The 23,652-nt window shown below is 44.7% G+C and overlaps 1 protein-coding gene across 2 annotated transcripts; it reads left to right on the top strand.

Annotated features, from left to right (window-relative positions):
* The first annotated feature begins 2,050 nt into the window (after positions 1-2,050).
* On the top strand, positions 2,051-23,389 carry map3k7 (mitogen-activated protein kinase kinase kinase 7). Of its 2 annotated transcripts, XM_056294094.1 has the most exons (18): positions 2,051-2,316; positions 2,830-2,949; positions 3,180-3,290; positions 3,543-3,608; positions 5,753-5,798; positions 6,710-6,848; positions 7,960-8,088; positions 9,027-9,151; positions 9,606-9,736; positions 11,413-11,494; positions 12,191-12,321; positions 12,818-12,965; positions 14,355-14,435; positions 16,819-16,886; positions 19,329-19,428; positions 20,199-20,260; positions 20,716-20,831; positions 21,731-23,389. In XM_056294094.1, the coding sequence occupies exons 2-18, from the start codon at positions 2,857-2,859 to the stop codon at positions 21,909-21,911; spliced, it is 1,809 nt and encodes a 602-aa protein (XP_056150069.1). In that variant the 5' UTR covers positions 2,051-2,316; positions 2,830-2,856; the 3' UTR covers positions 21,912-23,389. The 2 variants fall into 2 exon arrangements, with proteins under 2 accessions (XP_056150069.1, XP_056150070.1); XM_056294095.1 differs by lacking the exon at positions 14,355-14,435.
* Positions 23,390-23,652: the final 263 nt, after the last annotated feature.

Here is a 23,652-nt window from a genome sequence, read left to right as displayed (position 1 = left end):
AAATATGTGGCACATGCAGCATTGCTATAGCTTGGTTCTGGCCCAGATCTGGCAAACAGGGCCGGCCCGCCCAAGGGCCATCATTCCACATAGTATGTGGGCCGGATGAAGTGTCGGTGTGGGACGGGTCCTGGCCACAGCAATTTTGCTATCTGGGTATAGCCCCTTTTCCACTGCATGGTACTGGCTCGACTCGACTCCACTCTATTCGACTCTACTCGCTTTACTTTTTGGGGTTTCGCTTTCCACTGCAGGTAGCATCCCCTCACAGCGAAGCCCCACTGGTCATTTGTGGGCGCGTCGACTAGTTTTTCCTCCCTTGTCTACCAGCGGCCCCCCACACGGGTGTTTTATTTTTTTTTAAATCAACGAGACCAACTCTAAATGTGTGCTTCACATGAACAATGTTAGTGAAACGAGATTCGCTGACGGCAAATAACTTTTTTAAATAGACAGATTATAGTGCTGGCTTACAGCAACAGCTCAGAGTCTGCTCGAGTCATGGTGTGCAGCACGACATTACATTTAACTCTAAAAAGAGTGTTGCCATGATTGCTAAAAACAAGGAGGATCAGAAGCAAAAATGTCCTTCATTCTTCATGGCAGACCAAGCACTAAATGTGGTGAACAAAGTAAGGTATCTGGGGCACATCATCAGGAATGATTTATGCGATGGCGATGATGTGCAGTGCCAGTGTTGCTGACTGTGTGCACAAGCCAATATGCTGGCATGCAAATTTCACATGTGTACAGATGTTAAAACCGCTCTCTTTAGGGCCTACTGTGCTCCACTCTATACAGCCCACCTGTGGTGCAACTACAGCAGAGCAAAAATGAAAAAGCTGCAGGTAGCGTGTAATGATGCGTTCAGAGTCTTGCTCAAGCTTCCAAGATGGACAAGTGCAAGTCATGTGTTTGTGACGAGTAATGTTCCCACTTTTCATAAGGTGTTGAGGAATTTTATGGGTCGATTAATTGACTCCAACAATGTAATTATAATGCTCTTAACTGAGCCTCCACAACATGACAAGGTACTCCTATTGTTTCTGGAAACACTGGAACAAATGTCTGTATAGGTTTAAATCACTGTGGACTTGTGAACTGCTGTTAGCTATATTTTTGTGTTGTTGTCCTGTGTTGTATTTTTCTTTTTAATATGGACCTACCTATGTGTCTGAATAAAGTAAGATTTGATTGATTGATTGATTGATTGATTGATTATCAACTATATTACAAGTTTCATAAGACTCCCTTTGGCCTTTCCTGGTTATAAATAGAGCTGTTCAATTTCTCTCTGACCAATCAGTGGTCAGATTTTATTTATATCTAAATAAAATATAAATAGATTTTATTTACGTTTTATTTATTTATTCTATTTATGTTTTATTTATATTTAAATGCAATTATTTGATTTGTTTATTTATTTTATAAGATTTTATTCATATATATTTCTATTTAATTTGATTTAATTATCTATTTATAGTGGTATTTGCATTTCACCTTTTAGTATCGGCTCAGCTCAGTTGGAACCACGACAGAGGTGGTACTGGGTACTATCCCTAACTTGCCCATGCCCTTGTACCATGCAGTGGAAAGGGGGCATATCACTGTATATTACAACACATGTTACACTTGATTATCTTGAGTTCTCTTCTCTTCCCTTCCTATCTATCTATTCGTCCATTTGCCTATTTAACCCCTTGTGGTATGGTGCCTATGCTGATACGTAATGTGTCTGTGTTCAAGCCTCAGGGATGATCTACCAAGAACCTCTCAGACCAACTAACATTTTAAAAAGACAACTTGCAAGTTCACCAGTGGCTCCATCTCCATCCCTGAGAGACGTTTTTTTTTTTTGCTTTTTACAATCACACATATTCCCAATTTCAGGAAAACAGCAAAGAGTTGTAGGAGCCTCGGAATTACAAACGTATCCCCCAGAGACGCCGTTGCGGAGACAGGTCAGAACCACCGGTTCAGGGCTCCGGGGGGGACCGGATAGCAGTGAGCACACACTTCCGGATGGAGCCGTCGCGACTGAGAGCGTCAACAACACCTAGCAAGCTAGGCTTAGACTAGCTGTGCAAAAGTTATGTCTGTCTCTCGTGTGGTTAGAGGAAGACAGTCGTGGAAAAATGCTCGTTGTTGTTTTGTTTTTTTTCCTCCCAGGTTTCTCCGCCATGAACAGTAGAAAGTAGCCCCATGTCCAGAGGGCCGGCGCTGGTTCACAGTCTACCGCGAGACGGGGGGTTCGAGTGCTAAAGCTAATTAGCGTCGGCTAGCTAGCGTCGGCAGCTAAGGGGCCAGCCTGCTAATGTAAGCCGGCCGCGTCTGTTTGCACCGCAGAGGCCTCCAGAAATGTCAAGATATGCATTTTGTCCTAACACGGCGCGCGCGTTTATGGGTTTACTCGCGGATCGATGTCACGCGCTTAAATGTGATCAGACCCGCGCTCCCGTACCAGTGCGAGCGCTTCGGACGTGCGCTGCGCGAGCTGTAACGCTAAAGCTACAACGCTAACTGTGCCGCGTCAGCTGCGCTCGCGCAGGGGAGGTGGTTTGACAAGTCGGCGACGACGGAATAACGGATATAATGTCGCCGCTGCTGAAGGTGTCAATGTAATGACTTGTTAGACGTCCCCCCCCCCCCTCCGGGGTCCCCCCCCCCTCCGGGACGGGAAATGGCAGTCGCGACCTGCGATTGCGGCGCTGTATTTTGTGCGAGTGTCTCGGACGAGTCGTTTGCCTCTTGTTCCTTGTTTATGGCTTCTTCGGGGTTGATTTGTTGTCCTCGTTTCCCCCCCACCTACCCCCCCACCTGTCTTTTCAGCAAGTGACTAGCTGACGCTAGCTAGCGATGTCTCTGACGTTGCCGTCCGCCGACATGCTCGACACGCCGCCCGGATACCCCTTCGAAGAAATCGATTATGTGGACATCGACGTCGAGGAGGTAGGTTGTGTTTTGTGGCGGTTGTGCGGGAATTCACTGGCCGCCGGCCCGTTATTCGGGGGGGGGGCAGCGCAACCAACGGGGTGCGGGAGACGCGGGTTCGCTTCCCGGCCGCGGCGCTTCCCGTTGGTTGCGCTGCCCCCCCCCCCCCCGAATTCGCTACAATGCTTTCCCCGCGTGTTTCGCCTGTGCCCGCGAGCAGATGACCTGTAACCGGTTTTCCTCCTCAGGTCGTGGGGCGAGGTGCCTTCGGTGTCGTCTGCAAAGCCAAATGGAAAGGCAAGGATGTTGCGATCAAGACCATTGAGAGTGAATCGGAAAGGAAAGCCTTTATTGTCGAGGTATTGACGTCATTGCTGCCCTAAGTGTAACTGGTTCTTGTCACCGCAGTGTGTTATGCCTTTAAGACTCTAGAGTTGCACTTTATAAAACACCCTTTTTTGCCATAATGCTTGTGATGTTGCCTTCATATACCATTAGGGCACATCACTAAAGAAATGATCTCCAAAGAAAGTGCAGATGTTGCATTTGGATGTTAAAGGTAATTTGCCACATGCTGATGGGATTGCACCTGCTGTTTCCTTTATCCTCAGCTTCGACAGCTTTCCCGTGTGAATCACCCCAACATCGTGAAGTTGTATGGCTCATGCAATAATCCAGTAAGTTTATGGCACTGCCATTATTAAGGCTGTTTGCTTAAACAGCTCCATTAGTGGTTTGTTTGCTTTGATGAGGCTGAGCTACTCTGATGATGTTTCACTGATGGTGCTCAAAATCAAAACTTAAATGTGTATTTCGTACATTAAAATAAAATGCATTGCACTTACTATTGTGTTAAAGTGCCCGGATGATCAAAGGAGACAATGGCTAGAACAAAAACATGATAAAGGGAGTGGGATAAGGAGAAAATGAAAGTAACAAAGTCAAAAATAAATTATGAAAATATGAAAGAACAAGGGAATGCAATGACATGACAGAACCTATCATTGATCGACAGCAAATTGGCAGCTATTAAATTCACCGAAATTTACCTCTTTTCAACCTTACCTCTGTGTATCTGCAATAGGGATTGCAGATGAAAAACACCGGCAGTTGTTTCTGCATCTCTTTCGGTGAAACAGAGGATTTTATGGACGGCAATACAGAAACTTATGCGCAGTGCATTCTGACACGTGTAGGTGCTGCGGGAAAGACTGGCAAGACAACATTGATTTCTCTGTCAAAATAGTATACATTGAGAACTTTATTCCATCAATCCATGACATTTACTCATCAGTGCTGATTGCACTACACATAACAATTGGTGAAATTCCCCTTTAAGAAAGCACAGTCGTCCTAGGTGAATGCACAATTAACAGTGTTCATACGGTCATAGAAAAAGCTGGTAAAGTCAGTAAATTTGAAAATACCATACCATTTTCAGGCCCTGGAAAGGTTATAGGAAATTATAATTTTGGAAATTGGACGTCTGACCAAAGTAACATCGACTCTTAAAGATTAATTGACCAATTAAAGAAAATGTCACAGTAGATGGAGCCGTTGCGGCCGGGCTTTAAAATTTCTGCTGTTTGCATGCAACAGTTTGTCTCTATGTTAACATGTGCCTCTACTGGCTAGCTTTTGCATCAGTTAGCCAGCTAACGGTATCCTGACAGTACGCCGGGCAAGGACAGTTTCAAATTGTTGAGTAGAGTGCAGTATCTTAAATATAGACCGACATCACATTGTGTTAAAACACACCTTTTCAGTGGAAACCCTAAAATAGCTTATTTTGGTCATTGAAATTAAGCTAAAGGTTATGGAGAAGTCATGAAAAAGTTAATGAAAATCACTGGTTGAAAAGTGTATGAACTCTGAATTAAAAAGATCTGTTCTGAGTAAAAGTTTGAAAGTTGCTGTGAAAGTGGCTGTTCTCAGTTCCAGATTATGGGGCCATGAATTAAAAAGCTGCTTCACAATGAGTCTTAGTTGTGAAGCTTATGATAGTTAGGAGGAGCTTCTCTGTAGATCTGAGGATTATACCAGGAGCACGGTTATGCAACACATCATTAATATGGTCCGGAGCAAGTCCATTCAAAGATTTATAAAGAAGTAAAACAAATAAGAACATATTACATCATTAATTGGCAGCCAGTGAAGAGGTTTCAGAATAGGAGAGATGTTACATTTTTCTTTGTCCCTGTTAGTGCTCTATCTGCAGAGATCTAGACCAGTTTGTTACTGTCATTGATTTCTTTTGGCAGTCCTGACTGCAGTGCATCGCAGTAGTCAAACCTACTTGTAACAAATGCGTGGACCGATTTGTCAGTATCAGGTGGGGAGAGGACAGGCTTAACCTTTGAGTTATTTTTAGTTGATATAGCGCTGGTTTAGCTGCATTCTTTACATCCGGTCGGAAGCTCAAATCTAGGTGTCATCCAGTGATGGCAACTAGATTTTTGGCTTTGTCTGTGACAGTTTTTGATAATGAAGTCAATTGAGAACTTAGTCTCAGTCTTTGCTTTTTGTCACCTATGACTAAAATGTCAGTTTTATCTTCATTGAGCTGTTTATGTCTGATAGACAATTTGTGAGATTTACCAGCGAGCTGAGATTCTCGGGTGTAATAGCTAATCAGAGTTGAGTGTCGTCCACATGAAATGGTTGGAAATCTACCTGAATGGAAATCCGTGTTTTCTTTGCTGTTCATTGATCAAGTGATAACATGTAAAGACTAAGTAGAAGGTGATGATATGTGTCAGCATAACTTTGCATTCTTAAATATCCTTGGAGAGGGTTCTAGATGTCTTTTTTTCCCAACCAGGTCTGTTTGGTGATGGAATATGCTGAAGGCGGATCACTTTACAATGGTGAGTGTCTATATTGCTATGTCAGACAAATGTCTTGTTACAGATGTCGGTATTGGGCCTGGATAGTCATTTCTGAAACAAAAAAGTATAATGTTGTTCGGGCATGAGCTCTGTACAGTTGATTTGACCCCTCTTGGCGTGCTGTTTTACCTAGTTCTTTTTTTTTTTCCTCTTATTTTATTTAGCTCCTGCCCGGTGACTTTACACATCAAGATGTACCTGTGCAAAAAGATTTTTTTTGCCACTTTGTGTGCAGTTATTACTTAGTTTTTTAGCAAATGTATCCTAGCATTGTGAGTAGTGGTTGTTGAGGTTGAAATTATGAACATTTCATCATTTGACAAAGAAAAATTGATTTATGTTTAACTGCCAAAAATTGTGTATTTCTATAACCACACACTCCCATTTAATTTCTAATTGCATACAAAAGCTGTTGTTGAGTGCAGACTAACCCATGCAGGTATTTTTGAAATCTGCACGCATGTGTGTTTCATAATATGAATAAGCCCTGTATCTGTGTTTTAAAGTCTCTGTCTCCCAAATGCCCCACTTGTTCAAAAAGACCTCTATTCCCAAGAGGCACGGATAAGAAGGCTGATACTGTACAAGCACATCATCCCAGAATAAGGAACTTGCTGCCGAGCTGTAGACTTAACAATCGCATCTTCCCCCTTGTTACTGAATGTCTTATCAAAGTTACTGCTGCGATCTATGTCACCATAACTTTGACCTCATTCAGTTCAGTTGTGTGATCACTTGTATGCGATCAATTACCTTCTTTTCAAATCTACCTTGTTCAAGAAAGGGGTAGTCACCTGTGTATTTTTAGACCAGTGTGTACAGTCGTCAGTGTGGTGGTGTTTGTGTCGTGAAGGTGTCTTGTGGTCGTGACTGTGTTTTCTTGTCCACAGTGCTGCATGGTGCCGAACCCCTCCCCTATTACACTGCCTCCCATGCCATGAGCTGGTGTTTACAGTGCTCCCAGGGCGTGGCCTATCTCCATGGCATGAAACCAAAGGCTCTCATTCACAGGGACCTCAAGCCACCCAAGTATGCTGCTCCTCACCTTTCACTCTCTCTCGTCTTCCCATATCACTGTGCGATGAAAGTGTGCCTTTGTGCCCCCCAGTTTGATTTGTCTCACAGGCAGCCTTTGATACAGGAGTTATAGCCTACTGACATACTTTTGTTTGGGGTCCGGCTGTCTGGTGATACAAGCCAATACTGCACAGGTTTCCCTTGAATCACAGTTCCCCGCACAGGAGCATGGTTGCTAAGTAAACGTCTCCTCCCACTCCTCTCCTGTTCCAGGGAAGCATGGCTGGTTTACATAGTGGTGCTGATGGTTGTCTTGTTCAGTTAAGGGCTCCAGAGGTTGTTTATTAGGCTCCGGTGGAAAGAAAGTCCCTGGCAGAGCGCTGTGGCAAGAATCAGCTGGTCTATTTCCTAGAGAACTGTTGTTAAGTTTCTAGGAACAAGTGGGTCATGCTGTCTGACAGACTGTCAGCTCTGGGTTATCATACTTGTATATTCAGTCAGTGTATTGTTTTGTTTTCCTGCCCAATCTAGTGTGTTTTCACTTCTGGTCCTTGCAACAGTGCCCATTTTGTAGGTTGAAATATTTGCAGTTATATTACAACATGAATTAAGATTAAGGAACAGCTAATTGTGTACACATTCCTTCTCACTGCCACCATAACTGCTTGCAGCTGCACTAAGTCAAGTGGGAGTGTTCCAAATGTCACTTTTATATTGTTTATTTCTCATAACACAAAAAGTAAAGATTGTCTTGCTTACCTTTATCTGTGTATGTTTCAGTGTGACGTGAACGCAGTAGTTTTCATGTGATATATTTACCAAACATGTTGAGTGTTTCTGTAAGATTGCCTTGAATTTATTAGTTTTGAAAACTCAGGGAGGGAAAAAGTACCGAAAGTTGCACTGTAACTGAACCTGACACCCTTATACCTGCAGGGAGATTTCATTTCTGGGACATAGCTAATGTTTAATGTACATTGATGTGATAAAGTGGTCTATACCTTGTCGCTATAGTTGCTACCATGCTCTGCACCATTTTATGGGCGTGTCAGAGTACATTTTTAAAGGTTTTAAGTTGAAAGGCTTCTCAGCTTACGGTGGAATTGTATTTTGTTTGATTCAGTCTACTTCTAGTGGCAGGCGGCACTGTGCTGAAGATATGCGACTTTGGAACAGCCTGTGACATTCAGACCCACATGACCAACAACAAGGGAAGTGCTGCATGGATGGCTCCAGAGGTATTTGAAGGCAAGTATGAATGGCATCCCAAGTATCTGATTTGTTCCAGCCACCCACCCTGGGGTTTTTCTTTGTTTGTGTTTGATTATTTTTTTTCTTTTACCGAAGAGCCAACACTCGGGACATTATCACTTGACTTACATCCTTGCTCGTACAACCATCAACAGGAGCTCTCACTTATCTCTCTAATGGCCTTTTTCAACATCCAACTTTGCTCCGTCACCTTTCCCCTTAATTGCAGCTTCATGCTCAGCAGCCTTCATACATTAATTTTCAGTTCGTCGTCAGCCTTCTCCTCCAGCTTTTATTGATGGCACTTCCCCAAGCGTAGTGAAAAGATAAATGGAGTGATGCTCGTGACTTTATTTCCCTCGAGAGACCACAGTGGAGCATTTGCGTTCTCGCTCAGCCAGGAGCCTAATGTATTTACACGTTATGAGACATGTTCTCTGTAAGGTAGTGGGGGTGTCTGGAGAAAACATGAATTAAGAGGTAGTCATTATCTTGTTTTAGGTGGGGAGTTACATGACTCCTGCACAATTAAACCAACTCACATTTATCCCTTGAATGAACGCCTTATGGCTAATTTGCGTCACTACGAAATGCTATCAAAGTGCCCCCGCGCTGCAACTTTAAAATAGGTGCGTGACTGTGTGATGTGCGCTGTAATTTTTTCATAATAGGCACAAAGTAATTAGGCAAGTCAGGAGCCAGCCCTTGCTAAAATCACTCCCTTATTTACATTCTCCCTCCCCTCTGGAAGTGAAGATGAGATTAAAAACTCCCATCCATTGCCAGCAATGTCCCTGCTCTAATCTCAAACGCCACAGAAAATTACTTCCATCCGTCAATCAGCCGCGTCAAACCGAGGCCTCTGCTCTTTTTTTTTCCCCTTTCCTCTTTGAAAGAACCCTAAGTGGTTGATATGGCTTCCTCTCTACTTACAGGCAGCAATTACAGCGAGAAGTGTGATGTGTTCAGCTGGGGCATCATTCTCTGGGAGGTGATCACTCGCAGGAAACCCTTTGATGAGATTGGAGGACCAGCCTTTCGCATTATGTGGGCGGTGCACAATGGTGAGTCTGGGACGGCGAGACGCAGAGAATAGGCAGGGACCAAACTGCTGTCAGGCAGGGGCTCCGAACGCTGTGCCTGCTTGTCAGTCACTACGGACCCCTCTCGGTTAGCTGCCCAGCTTTGCCTGCTGGGACACCAAATGAGCGAAGAGGCTGGCAGGAAAGAGCAATTAAAAGACCCATTCCCTACTGTTTCTCCCAATACAGAGATGGGTGGGGGATGGGGGGGTATACTACTGGGACATAAACGACTCAATGGGACATTGGTTTAATATGTTGCGAAGCTGAATCTGTCCCTCTGCCTCATTACCTACACTAGCACCAGGAGAGCAGGGATTTAGCATAAATTAGCAATGCTTAATTTCCTTTCTATGCAACGTCTGGCCTGGTGGCCAATCTTAACCTGATTCGGTTACTGTGAAAGTGTGATCATCTTGTTGATGTTAACGTTAAGGCACACGGCCACCTCTAATCAAGAATCTGCCCAAGCCCATTGAGAGCCTCATGACACGCTGCTGGTCCAAAGATCCCTCTCAGCGGCCCTCCATGGAGGAAATTGTGAAGATCATGACACATCTAATGAGGGTAATCCTTTCCCTCACACATGCACACACGCACAAAGTCTGCCCTCTGCAACGGCTTCATTTAAATAGAAAGCAAATGATCACATCAGCTGAAACAACATTTGCTTGGCACTGTTCATAAAAAAACATGAATCAAACTGTTGATTGTATTTTATTTTTTTTAAATGGAGAGAGACTGACTTAGAAAGTGGTATGGATGGATGCCACACCAAATAATCATCTAACCCACAGGGCAGTGGACTGTTTTAGAGCTGTAGGATGAAACACTAGAATGACCAAGGCGGCCATTGTGACCGTTTTGGATTTTCAAAGTTTAATAACTTTGTGGGGGGGGGGGGGGGGGGGGATACAGACCTGCCGCTCCTTGAATTCTCCTAAAATTGCATATATTTGCATTTAAAACGACATTTAGATCAATTGCACACAAAAAAGGTTATGATGAGATCTACCTAAAACGAACATAAGCAGTCAAAATGACCACTCGTAATTTGAACGTGATCGTGCGCGTCATGTCACTATTTATGACGTGTGTTGGTCGTATCATTTCCTTCACAAAGTTCATTGCTCTGTCCTAGAAAAAAACTAGCGTCCTCCAGTGCAGACAAATGGTCAACATTTGATTATTGATTATTGCTAACATGTCTGGTGACAGACGCCGTTACAGACGCACCATGACTACCACCGAGGCGTTGCAGTATTTACAGGCGTTGGACAGCGGCCATTTTAAATTGTTTGAAAAATCGTATTAAAGTTGTTAAAATGTTAATTTCGGTGTCAGTTAGTTTCTTAACAGACATACTAACATATGCAATGCATTAATATCTCAAAACTGTGGCGGTTGTTCTAGTAATTTTTAAGTTCTGGTCGTTGTTTGGGACTGTTTCAGTGTTTATTTTCAGTTCTTTTTTTACATTTCACATTTTATAGGCCTTGTTACGTTTGTTAGATTTTCCATTTTGTTTTTCAGGTAATATTTTCCCTTTTTTCAATTTTGCTAAATTGCTAAATTGTTTGAAAATGGTATTATAGTTGTTAAAATGTTAATCTTGGTGTCAGTCATTTCCTAATATCTCAATTGGGTATTTATCTTGACAGAATATAGAGTTTAAAATCCGGCGGTTATTTTGAGCGCCCATGGTTGTTTTAGGTAGGAGTGAAATCCCGGTCATTCCAGAAGTGACTTTGAGTTCCACTTTATTGATGCATAAGAGCATCATTACAATGCTCTCTGCATACAGCTCTGAGCAGCATAAAGTAGACTGGTAAGATTCCTACCAAACTGAAGTTTTACCAGCAGTTCCAGTGTATGACAGCTGATGATGGCTTTACTCTGCGTTGCGCACACTTACTAAATGGAATTCTGTCTTAATGGGGCTGGACAGAGCTCGCTCAGCTTAACAAGGCACAGGTTAATATCTTGCAAAAATCCAAAACGTCAGTTAAGTTAAACAGAATTCACTAACTGAACTTATTACCAATTGTGCTGGCAAAAAAAAAAAGACATGGAGCATTGCTACAGCATTTTACTCACAACACATCTTTTTTTTTACCATTCCATTTTTCACAAGTTAGAATGACAAGAATTGCTTATGGACTGAAATTATATTTTTAATTTACATTTGAGCTCCATACCAATATTCCAGCCTACTTACCCTTCTTTCCAATCTCTCTTTGCAGTACTTCCCTGGATCTGACGAACCCTTGCAATATCCATACCAGTATTCAGACGATGGACAGAGCAACTCTGCTACTAGCACAGGTACTGTTGCCATGAGAACCGATATGTACTGATGCTTAAACTGGAATCGCATGTTAGAATGATTCCAGGAGGAAATAATATAGCAAGGACCTCATGTAGAATCAGAAATGTGAGTAGAGTATCTTAATATAAGGGTTAGGGATAGCCCTAGCGTGGTGGCGCAGTGGTTAGCACGGTCGCCTCACAGCAAGAAGGTCCTGGGTTTGAGCCCCGGGGTAGTCCGACCTTAGGGGGTCGTCCCGGGTCGTCATCTGTGTGGAGTTTGCATGTTTCCCCATGTCTGCGTGGGTTTCCTCCGGGTGCTCCGGTTTCTTCCCACAGTCCAAAGACATGTAGGTCAGGTGAATTGGCCGTACTAAATTGCCCCTAGGTGTGAATGCGTTTGTGGGTGTGTCGGCCCTGTGTGATGGCCCGGCGGCCTGTCCATGGTGTCTCCCCGCCTGCCGCCCAATGGCTGCCGGGATAGGCTTCCAGCATCCCCGTGACCCCGAGAGTAGGATAAGCGGTTTGGATAATGTATGGATGGACGGATAACCCTAGCCCCTCCCTTGACACAGATGATGCAAACTTGAGAATGTTATTTTCCAAGGTTCAAAATTGTGGGTAAATGCTGAATTGTTTTCAGTGTTTGCGTGCATAAGCCAAAATCAGTCCAAACCAAAAGATAATTCTCTCTCCCTCTTTTGGATAACACAGGGTCATATGTGGATTACACTTGCACCAGTACCAGCAACAAAAGCGACGCCAACATGGAGCATGGTGACTCTCAAGGGAGCAACGACACCATCAAAATTACGCCCCAGTTTGCACACCAGTTCAAACCAAAGGCAAAAATCAACACTGCAACGCCAACTCATTTCCATCAGACAGGGTGTCTGCAAGTCCCGAAAAAACTTTTCAAATGTGATTACTTATTTAAACTCAAGGTCATACAAGTGCTGAAATGTTGTGGAATGAGGCATATGAAGAATGAAATTCCGTTTTAGAAGTCCTAGAAATGATACACTCTTACTGAACTTTTTGTGGGGATTTGGCACGGGGCAGGGTCATGCAGGCCTACTAGAAGTGTATTTTATCAACAAAACTGGTCATATTTCATTCTGGCTGGTGTTCAAGGGTCTTAAAAATCACTCGATGATTAAAATTTCTTAATTTTTTCTGTTACTTAATTTCAACTTCACTGAAATTTGCAGACACCCTGAAATCTATCAAAACATGATATTGAATTAGTAACAGTTGTGCCTAATAGTATTTGACAAATACTGATATTATTATCCGATAGGAGTTTCTGTAAACGGTGTAGTTCTCCGTCGGCTTTTTCAGGGAGACCCATTGAGGACGCTGCCTCTCTCCAGAGGGGGCAGCGTTGAGAGCCTGTCCGCACGGACACAGTGCCTGGCATCCTCTGACAGCAAAAGAATGAGCACCGACCTGTCGGAATTGGAGCCCAAGATGCCGTTTGCACCTGCAGGTAATGTCAGGAATTGCACTGCACAGAGAAACTCGCAGCACCCATCTTGAACAGCGCTTTATGTGACACTGTTGTGTCACTGTTGTGTCGCTTTATGTGACACTGTTGAAACATAAAGTAAGATATTCCTTCAGTAATGGTACATGTGCTGTTCAAGTCGATTCCATCAAATTAAGGTGTTTCCCATGTCCAAGACAGGCTGCCTTCCTGGCTGCCCAGTTACATCCCGTTTTGTCTTCTTTTAGTCAGTTTGAGCCGGTGATTTATTCCTGATATATTCAACAGTTACATGCTCCTGAACGCTGATGCCCCTCAAAACTTAATTCATATGCGGGGCATCCGGGTTGGGGGCGTCCAGGTGGTGTGGCGGTCTATTCCGTTGCCTACCAACACGGGGATCGGCAGTTCGAATCCCCGTGTTACCACCGACTTGGTCGGGCGCCCCTACAGACACAACTGGCCGTGTCTGCGGGTGCGAAGCCAGATGCGGGTATGTGTCCTGGTCGCTGCACTAGCGCCTCCTCTGGTCGGTCGGGGCGCCTGTTCGGTGGGGAGGGAGAACTAGGGGGAATAGCGTGATCCTCCCACACGCTACGTCCCCCCCGGTGAAACTCCTCACTGTCAGGTGGAAAGAAGCGGCTGGCGACTGCACATGTATGGGAGGAGGCGTGTGGTAGTCCGCAGCCCTCCTTGGATCGGCAGAGGGGGCGGAGCAACGACCGGGAAGGCTCGGAAGAGTGGGGTAATTGGCCAGATACAATTGGGGAGAAAAGGGGCGGGGGAGGGAGCCAAAGAAAGAACCAACACTTATATGCAAGTCATCCTCTCAACTTTTAAAGGAAAACACACTCACTCACCCTGTCATGTTGTAATATACTGTGGAAACGCCCTACATGTCTTTTTGATTCATATTAGCCAACAATGAGTATACGTCACAGTTTTTGTTTTGTTTAACAGTGTTTTCCTTAAATTCACACAACCTTTGCTGTCTGAGTAGAATTATTGATGGAGGTACGTTATTAATGGAGGTACAGATTTTAGCATCAGTGCCCTCTGTAGATGTGTCCTGAGTCTGTCACGTTAAACCTTCTATCCATACAGCTTTCCGTCTGAATGCCTGCTATTGTTTGTGCTGAGAGGTTTAATGCACTGCCTGCCAGCAGTTGCCCTGCTATAGGATCCTATCTACAGCCTGTGGAATGAACAGGGTGCATGCTGCCCTGCATGTGAAATATTAGCTGCGCATGTGTGTCTGGTCCGGGCAGGGTGGGGGTAGGGACTAGGAAGTGAATTTGCTACATTTCCTGTCCAGTGGGCACCAGGCATCCGTCTTGTCTTGGTGTGCATGCTTGTGTACGCAGCTCTGTGTGTGTATGTGTGTTTTTGCAGCACGCCCCCAGTATAAACGAGGCCACCGTAAAACGGCATCATTCGGCACCATTCTGGATGTCCCCAAGATCGTCGTCACAGGTATCAGCGCAGACCGCCAGGCTTCCTGGGACCTGGCTGGGGCTGGCTTGGTTGAAACCTACAGGTTGCTCTGCTCTGACATGGGCCCTCTTCTGTCCGTCACTCCAGAGACTGCACAAAGACCCAGCTCTCTTCCACATGAGTAAAATGTCTCCAACAGTCTCCCCGTTTTCTGTTGGAGTAGTTCAAACGTCCAGACTGAGAACTAAATTGAAATAAGCAAATTGATAATCCTGGGTCCGTGGTCACAATAGTGCTCATCCTGGAGTGACACATCAGAGTTGCCCGATTTTCTTTTTTTTTTTTTTTTCCTCGCTTGTCTTTTGTGGCTGTGTTGGAGTGAAAAGTGGAACATGAGTTAACACAGAAACTTTCTCATCCGCCCTCACCCCCCACCCCCCGCTCACACCCAAAACACCAGTCAAAATAGCAAAACACCACTACCAAAACTGCAACCATTTTTTCCCCCCAGTGCTTTACAAATTATAATCAGCATATTGTGTCTGGCCGGGTGACACGGATGAGAAGATTATAATTCATGGTCCCTTTTTCTCAGTCGTCTTGCCAGCTTGGCTGCAGATCATGGGGAGCGGGAGTAAATCAGTGCCATGGCCCTTAGCAATTGAGCTTGTCCTTGCCTTTCATGCCTAGAGGACGCCAGGAAAGCTTGGAGAAAAAAAAATTTCCCCCCTGTCTTGTTCTCTTTCCATCCATTAACATTGGAAAAAGTCATTTTGATTAATTTCTCTCACATTGAGGGTCAGAGCTATTATTACTGGCTGAGATAGGGAAGAAGGAAATGGGGACAGGCAGCATATGTCAAAAAAGGGCTTCTATTTTGGAGCAAGGTGAGAAATGGTGAATGAGTAGCTAATTAAATTCAGTGACTAAGAGAGTAGGCTGGTGTGTGTTATTACGGGGTAGGACAAGGCTATCACTGTGTGTACACACCTGAACATTAACACCCCCCCCCCCCCCCCGGTGCATAAAGCCCCCTAGTCTTTACATAGTTAAGTGTTGTTAACGGTTGGAAGTTTTGAAATGGAATTTGATTTAAACAGTAGTTCACTTTTTCTCTCCCTTTTCTTTTTTCTAATTAACAAACGAAGCACTTGTTATCAATATCTATTGTTTATTAATTATATATTTTCAAAATACAGTGAAATATGAGTTGGTGCATAAAGGGTCAACGTTGCACAAGCAACAACCGCTGGATGATTGAGACCACTTGGACTTCACATCCAGTCCATCACTCCCTACAACAGATACTGGGAGTTAAAATCCAGTGATATTTATCTCATCATCTATTTATCCATTCATTTATTGAGTTGACCGTTTGTAAGGTTGCTTATGTGCCCCCGAGCTTATGTGTGTTGTGTGTTCCTGTGCCACAGGGTAGTTAGTGCTTGTAGCTCTCGGGTCATTTTAACCCCGGCAGGTTTCCCACTTCAGTCTGTACCATGTGAACTTGTGGTGGAAAGTGGATCAGGTCATTTTGAAGTTTTAAATTACACATGCAGTCTAGGAACGTTACAGAAAAGCTTTAAACCCGTTGTGATTTCACACACGGTGACGTGACTTGCTTGGCAAGCCTGCCACCCTGCCGTCATCGGCACTCTTCATAATGAAAACCAACCCAAAATCTTCAGACAGTCAAGAAAACCAGGACCTTTAAATAGATGGCGATGGCTAATCGTAGAAGATAAAAGGATCTCGATGCTGTCATACGTACATAATTCACAGCAGCAGCTGTCACAACTTGGTATTTGGGCACAAAAACATGACCATTAAGACGCAGTTGAAATTCTCAAACTTGAAAATGACTAGAATTTTGGCACTCGTGTTATTCTGCCACACAGCAGGGAGAGTCGCTTCAACCTCAAGTTTACCTCAACGAGAGAGAAAAGGGGTTCGGGAGGAAGAGACCCTCTGGTGCCACCAGAGAGACTTCCTGTCTGCCAGCCTTGTCTGAAATAGTTCCTAGCATCTCCACCAGAACCCAACCCAAACAACCCAATCTGTGCCAACACACGCCGCACGAGCAATGTTTACCCATTTGTGTAGCGTGGTAGGTTTGGTCTGCGGTGCAGCATGCGTGTGTTGTGCAGTGTTGGCGCCGTCGGGGTGGGAGGTGTTACGTGCTATGGTCACGTTACAACTGTGCCAAGGCGCATGGTTGACAGGCCAGGGTGTAGGGGGTTAAGTCTGTGCAGCTGTCCCTGTGTGTGGCTCTGTGGATCTGGATCTCCCTCTTACCGCAACCAAACACGGACACGGCTCCCCTCCCCCACCTCCAGGGAAATCGCATATGGGGCTCACGCTTTCTTCTCTCTGCCTATTTCCTTCTCCGTCTTTGTCCTTCTCCCATCCATCCTGTCCACAGCCACCTGTGAGCCTCAGAGACGTCGATCCGTGCAGGACCTGCCCGGGATAGGCACAGAGTCCAGCCAGGTAAGCCGCAGACACACGTGGGTTCAGTCAACGGCGGAGGGTTTGAAGGCGTGAGCCTTGTATTGGATGCTTTTCAGGCCTACAAAAAAATGGCAAGATTGGCTTTTGACATTTTCATCAACATCAGATTGTTACCATCTTCTAAACACACAGGGCCATTCAGACCCATATTCATTTTAACTGCTCACTTGTTTTTGTGATTTTTTTATTTTATTTTTTGTTGTTATTTCTAAGTTTAGTATAGCATATTTGTCCATTAAAACAGCAGTCATTGGCAAAAAAAACCCAAACAAAGTACCCAGTAGCTGCAAAGCTTGACGGTAGGTCAGTTATAAAACGATGCTTTTGCGCACACGTCACATCAAAGAAAGTTTTGTCTTTTAAAACTTTATACCAAGAAGTGTTTCATTTAGTTAGTTATTTATTATTTTTTAGTAACTCCTTTGATCCAGTGCCCTTCTGCTTAGTTGGTGTCGTCACCCCGCTACTTTGTTGTGAAGGGTTTGGGCTGTTTTAGCGATGCTGTCGCTCGGAGGTTATGAGGCGTTCTCTGTCAAGCGGAGGAATCCCTCTGGGAGGAACCTTATAGGATAGAAGAGCTGTTTGATATGTCAGCCCGAGGAAGATGAAGGCATGGTATGTGGAGGAACGACCCCCCCCCCCCATCACCACCACCACAGACTCAAACATGCACACAGACAGCCTTCAAATAAGCCCCTTGGCGTGGAGCTTTCTCTGCCGCACTTCTCAAACATTTGTCTGTATTTGTTTAAAAGAAACACCTCGGCACTGCAGCCGGAGGTTCACGGAGAGTTCATGGGAGAACTTGACTCTTTCTTATTGAAGAGGGTATTTTTGTGCCGCGCCGCCTTGGCGATCAGCCTCCTTTTCTCCGCCGTTTCACAGTACCGTTGATCACGTTTGAGTGTTTATTTGTTGTCGGGTGTTTTTATTTATTTGCCGTGCGCTCTGCAGGGTGTGTTTCTGCACAGCGGACAGGATGTGTGAGGCGTATATGTGGTGACGCTGGAACCCAAGTTGTGCGACATGACGTGAGGCAGATCCGGTGTAATGTCGGTGTACTATACAAAATAACTGATGTATGTTAGGATACCAGTCGTAGCAATGAGTTGGTCCAATTTAGGATTTTCATATATTTAATATCAACTGCACTGAAATTATGATTTCGTAAAACTAAACGTGAAATGTAATCTCGGGAAATGGCATGCTGGAAGCTCAAACTGAAGTGGTAAACAGATGACAGTTGTTTGGGTTGTGACAGAGCGGTGTCACAGACGAGGAGGAGGGAAGTAAAGCTGTGTGCTTTATAAGAACTGGTGCCATTTTTTTCTATAGATTTTTTTTTTCCCCAACCAGTTCTCCCACCTATAATTTTATTATGGTTTCCAAAAAATGAGAACTGTGTTGGACTTTCATATTGACATTAAGATGGCTCAACATTTAAGGCCACCTCTCAGATTAAAAAAAAGATTAATAATTATTAGAAAATAATCAAGCAATGCTTTATCTGGTACCGTTTCCCATCCTCTCCTGAACCCCAGGCTGTCCTCACCGCTGCCATGTGTGCTTTTGACATCCGCTCATTGTTAAAGCTTGCAAATCAACAAAATTACTCTCTGAAGCAATTTCTGTGGTCCCCATCCCCCTAAAATCCAATAATTTATCTGGTTCGACGTGCTTTATTCGATAAATGTGTCAGCGTTTCTATTATTTATAGACAACCAGAGGGAAAAATAAAAGAGTGTGATTGTCAGCTAAGTGAAAAATTAAGGAAACGGGTACTACAGGTTTTACTAAAATAAATAATTGGATTTTTTTATCCCCCCCCCCCCGCCCTTTTCTCCCTAATTGTACTTTGCCAATCCGTCCCAGTGGCTGCTCCGCCCCCTCTGCCGATCTGGGGAGGGCTGCAGACCACCACATGCCTCCTCCAAGACATGAGGAGTCAGCAGCCGCTTCTTTTCACCTGACAGTGAGGAGTTTCACCAGGGGGACTTACTGCGTGGGAGGATCACATTGTTCCCCCCAGTTCCCCCTCCCCCCTGATCAGGCACCCCGACCGACCAGAGGAGACGCTAGTGTAGCGACCAGGACACACACCCACATCCGGCTTCCCACCCTACAAACGCAGCTAGTTGTGTCTGTAGGGACGCCTGACCAAGGCGGAGACAACACGGGGATTCTAACCAGCGAGCCCCGTGTTGGTAGGCAACGGAATAGCACGCTACGCTACCCGGACGCCCAGTAATTGGATTTGAACAATTGAAGACCGGTCCTTTCAGTTGTTTTATTTGCCTCTGTCGCGTTTGTTCTACTCTTCTATGCCTTCCACTATATTTCCCCGACCACGTTTTTCTCTCTGACCATCGGCAGCTCGGATTGGCTCCCCAGATGACTGACAGTATTACTGTCCTCTTGCAGGGAAGCAGGAACAGCAGCAGATCTTCCAGCCCCAGTGTGAGGATGATGCCACCCGATAAGACGGGCAGCAGAGGGTATTTCTCCCCCGACGACCCCGCAGGTAGACAGCCCCACCACGCGCAGATCACTAGTAAAGACAAAACATTTTCACGTTTCACAAAACAAATTTTACAAGCATTTTTCCCTTAAACTGCAAATCTATAACTGTCAAATGTATCTTCAGTAGGCATTTTTTCTGCGGCAAAAAAAAAAACTTGGCACTGACATCAAAATATAATCAAAGAAACAAATCTCAAATGGTCTCCGAGTGACAGCACTACCAGTGTTTCTGGAAGAAACTCTGACTCAGATACACTGCAGTACATTTTACAGTCTTTTTAGTCTTTAGTACGCTATTAAGGCCATTACTTCAGAGTTTATTAGCATATGCTTGGTGGACTTTGTTTGCAAAGTGCTGTTAATGAGCGCTCCGCCTCGCTCTGCTCAGGGGAAGGGAAAATTGAAAGCTGACTTTTACAACCCAATTGATTGATTTGAAATCAGCCTCTCCAATCTGTTTTGTCACCCTCTTAGCACTGCAGCCGCAATGGCATAAGCGTGTCTGCAGACAGTTGTGTAAATCTGTCATGCAGCAGTGCAGACATGACGTAATCTTGATCGGTGATTTAGGGTATGGGTGCCTTGTCACCCCGAGCCAGACTAGAGCGGAGGGGAGGAGGAATAGGGGATGATGACAACAGAGAAGGCTATTTGTTTTGTAAGACATGCAGTTGCTGTTGCTGACCTTGTCCTGTGGGCTTAGCTCAAGCCAGGCCACTGAATTTAGTGCAAAAAAAAAAAAAACAGGGCTCTTTCTCTTCTCCCATGCAGACACTAATGGCTCAGACAACTCCATTCCCATGGCGTATCTCACCCTGGATCACCAGCTTCAGGTAGGTAATCTATTCCACTTCTGCCGCCCTCCATCTCCCAACAAAACAGACACAAGTCCCCCAACCCAAACCAGCCATTCCTGTTACAAACCACCATCGCATATTACAAAGCAAACACCATAGAGCATTTTTGCATGTTTAATTTGAAAACATTTTAGGATGTATATTGCATGGTCTCCGTATAAATAGGTTTTGATTCTGTTACACTTTATTTCCATCCCAATTATGAATTGAAGTACATTTAAATTGCTTTTTCAAACTCAATTACGGAAGGATTATCTCAAGTCAAATTGAAGACAAAAGATGCTATCTAAAAAGTGGCATGTCTATGAATACTCAGGGTTTATTATTGTCATCTCAAACTACACTCACAGTTGATATAAATATGTTTTGCAACGGGGTCTGACTGGACGGTTTCTAAATCAATTATTGTCAACATGCTTGGTTATTTCCAGCCCCTCGCTCCTTGTCCCAACTCCAAAGAGTCCATGGCTGTGTTTGAGCAGCACTGCAAAATGGCCCAGGAGTACCTGAAAGTTCAAACGGAGATTGCCTTGCTGATCCAGAGGAAGTAAGTAAGCCTTTTCATATCGCGAGCCCTTTCAAGAGACAGATGCCGAGTCTTCAGGTCTCCGACCATGGACAGGGTTCAGGTGTTCCTTTGCTTCGGAAAGGAGATTGAAAGTAGTGGCGCTAGTTGGGACAGTTAATGAATAAGCGTAGCCCGACAACACGACCAAGTAAGTGATAACGTGTCCCCCTGTCATGGCAACAGACTAAACGGTGCCAAAACCAAAACACCGTCGAATGAAAAATGAATTTCAGCGTGGGCTTGTTGGTGTGCAGAAAGCCACCCAAAGGCAAATACCAAATTTAGCAGACAAATCCAAGGCAGCAGCCATCCTAAGCTGGAGAAGAAGAGCTTGGTGGAACAACTGTGTTTGGCTAAAGAGCTCATCCTATATTTATAGACCATGGGGAATCTACCGCATAGAATCACCATCATCTCACAAGCTGTCTGGTTTTTACTCATACACGTTTCCTATAAATCACACTCATTTCAGTCTTAACATCCCTTTGAAAGTATTGAAAGATTATTTCCCGACTCAAGGGTTGGCGATGGGAACGTTAAAATGTACCCCCGTGTTACTCTGGTGAAATCTGTGTTCAGAACAGCTAGTTATGTAATACTGTGTCGTGTCAGTATTGTTCGGTATGTAGTCCTCAACCAGGCGAGTTTCACAAAATTAGCACAGAACGGCCCGGAAAAACAGTTTGGTCAAGAGAGAAAAGGTTTGTAAGCCGGTGGTTGAGTAAAAGTGTTTCTGATACACAATAAAATAACTAAAAATAAAAATGTCAATATAGAACCTTTCCAATAACATTACAAAGCACTGTATCTTTATAATGGTCGTTTTTTTCTTCCGGTCAATCGTCTCATTGTGCTTCTACTGTTTCTGTTGTTTGCAGGAAGGAGCTCATCGCCGAACTGGACCAAGACGAGAAGGACCAGCAGAACACATCCCGTCTGGTGCAGGAGCACAAGAAGCTGCTGGAGGAGAACAAGAGTCTGTCCACGTACTACCAGAAGTGCAAAAAACAGTTGGAACTGATCCGGGTCCAGCAACAGAAGAGACAGGGCACCTCATGATCGGGCAAACGTCCCAACTCACCTCCTGACAACCCCCCCCCCCAACCCCCGCACATCCATGTCCTGTACCCCGCCACTACACCCTATCTCTGCTGTCCATGGTTCACGCTAGACTGACTTTAAACACACACAAAATAGACTTGACACTACCCCCTCCTGTCCTCTATCTAGACTTGACACTACCCCCTCCTGTCCTGGATCATAGATGGCACAGGCAGCCCTGCGTCGTGAAGAGACCCACACTATACTGTGTCCCCGCATGTTGTGTTATAGACCCGTTGGGTTGCTCGACAGGAAAAGGATGATAGGAGAGGATGACAAGTTTCTTCCTTCCCGTCTTTCCATACATTTGCACATCTCCACAGATTCTCTGTGATGGCAGACCAAACAATCACTGCATCCCATCCCTTTTCACCCACCGAACCATGCTGGTGTGTCTTTGTAACCTTACTGGGCGAAGAGATGGGCTGTGTATTTATCTTTCTTTTTTTCCTCTCTAGTTGGATTTCTTTTTTTGGGGGGTCGGTCTCTGAGCCGTGAGGAACTTCTAAGGCCTTGCGTCGGCTCAGTCTGATGGCGGGCCAGTGTGGGCGTGTTGTACGTTCTGTGCCGTTTTTGCTCTCAGGGCCTGTGGGTCACCTGGTCAGGTTTGTGTCCTCTCACCACTGTCCTCCAGCAGAGAGATGACCTTTGACTTGCTCTCCTCAATGGCCACGGGTCACACGCCCTAGAGAATGTGAAAAACCGAAATAGCTTCTACACAAATTGTGAAATAACATGCAGTTTTTTTTTTTTAGGTTTTGTATTTTTAAGCATTCTGAGATCGATCCAGTCTACATACCTTCTAACCCTTTTACGCAAAGGAGACCCCCAAAATCGACATATGTAGATGGTCTCTGGTCACTCCCCATTAATAGACGTGGGCATGAGCCCTTATAGAGATGCATTTACCCGATGGCTTTCTCAAGGTATCTGATGTACCCGAGGGATGTGTCCCCCGCCCGGCCTCGTGCATCCGTCACGACAGTGATCATGGATTGGCAAGGCGTTCGCAGTTTACAGGTACCTCGACAGCCACGAACCTGGGTTTGGCCTGAAGCAGCGGGACTTGAGAGAGTCTGTCGTTTGTTTTCAATCTCCTGGAAGTGACAACACGCTCCCCTTTCACTTGAAACCGGGAGCAAGTCAAAGGGGACTGTTGCGTTACTGAAAGTTCAAACATCTTAGTATGACTGCAGTCTTGTTTTGTGTGATTTATTTTATTTTATTTTTTTGTCTTTTCTATTAAGTAGTCCACTTTGTATGATAGCTGTAGTGTCATTTGCGCGGTAGAAAATATTCTTTTATGTGTAATGGGAATGCCGTTTAGGAAAGAGGAGCGTACGTGTCCGTATACGGTAAACTGTTTGTATTTAGTTCACATGCTGCCTTAGAATTTGCCTGCATTTTAAGTGCTTGACTTGTTTTCCGCTCTGTTCGGGGGGAGGTGGGTGGGGGTCAGCAGGGTTTTTAAATGTATTGAAACACTCGTCACAGCGGGTAATTCTCTCATCAGTACAGAGGGACGATAACAGGTCACGCGACCTCGAGAGGTCACATGACCACGAAAGGTCACAAAACGGAGGCGGTGATGTAAATGGCTTTACATCCGTACAGGTGTACACAAAAAAAAAAAAATTGGATGTAATCTTGTTTCAGAGATACTGCTTTTTCTTTTCATCCTTGTTTTTCCCTCGAGACA

This window comes from Lampris incognitus, chromosome 15 (genome assembly GCF_029633865.1).
Source record: "Lampris incognitus isolate fLamInc1 chromosome 15, fLamInc1.hap2, whole genome shotgun sequence".
NCBI classification, from domain to species: Eukaryota; Metazoa; Chordata; class Actinopteri; order Lampriformes; family Lampridae; genus Lampris; species Lampris incognitus.
Note: the sequence above shows the minus strand (reverse complement) of the source record. Positions and strands in the feature narration are given on the sequence as shown.

Bases quoted from the DNA above. Each gene is read 5' to 3' on its own strand.
- map3k7 (XM_056294094.1), top strand. From the start codon at position 2,857: ATGTCTCTGACGTTGCCGTCCGCCGACATGCTCGACACGCCGCCCGGA. The intron at 14,436-16,818 runs GTATCAGCGCAG...TCCTGTCCACAG, and splicing joins CCCCAAGATCGTCGTCACAG to CCACCTGTGAGCCTCAGAGA. The intron at 19,429-20,198 runs GTAGACAGCCCC...TCTCCCATGCAG, and splicing joins CTCCCCCGACGACCCCGCAG to ACACTAATGGCTCAGACAAC.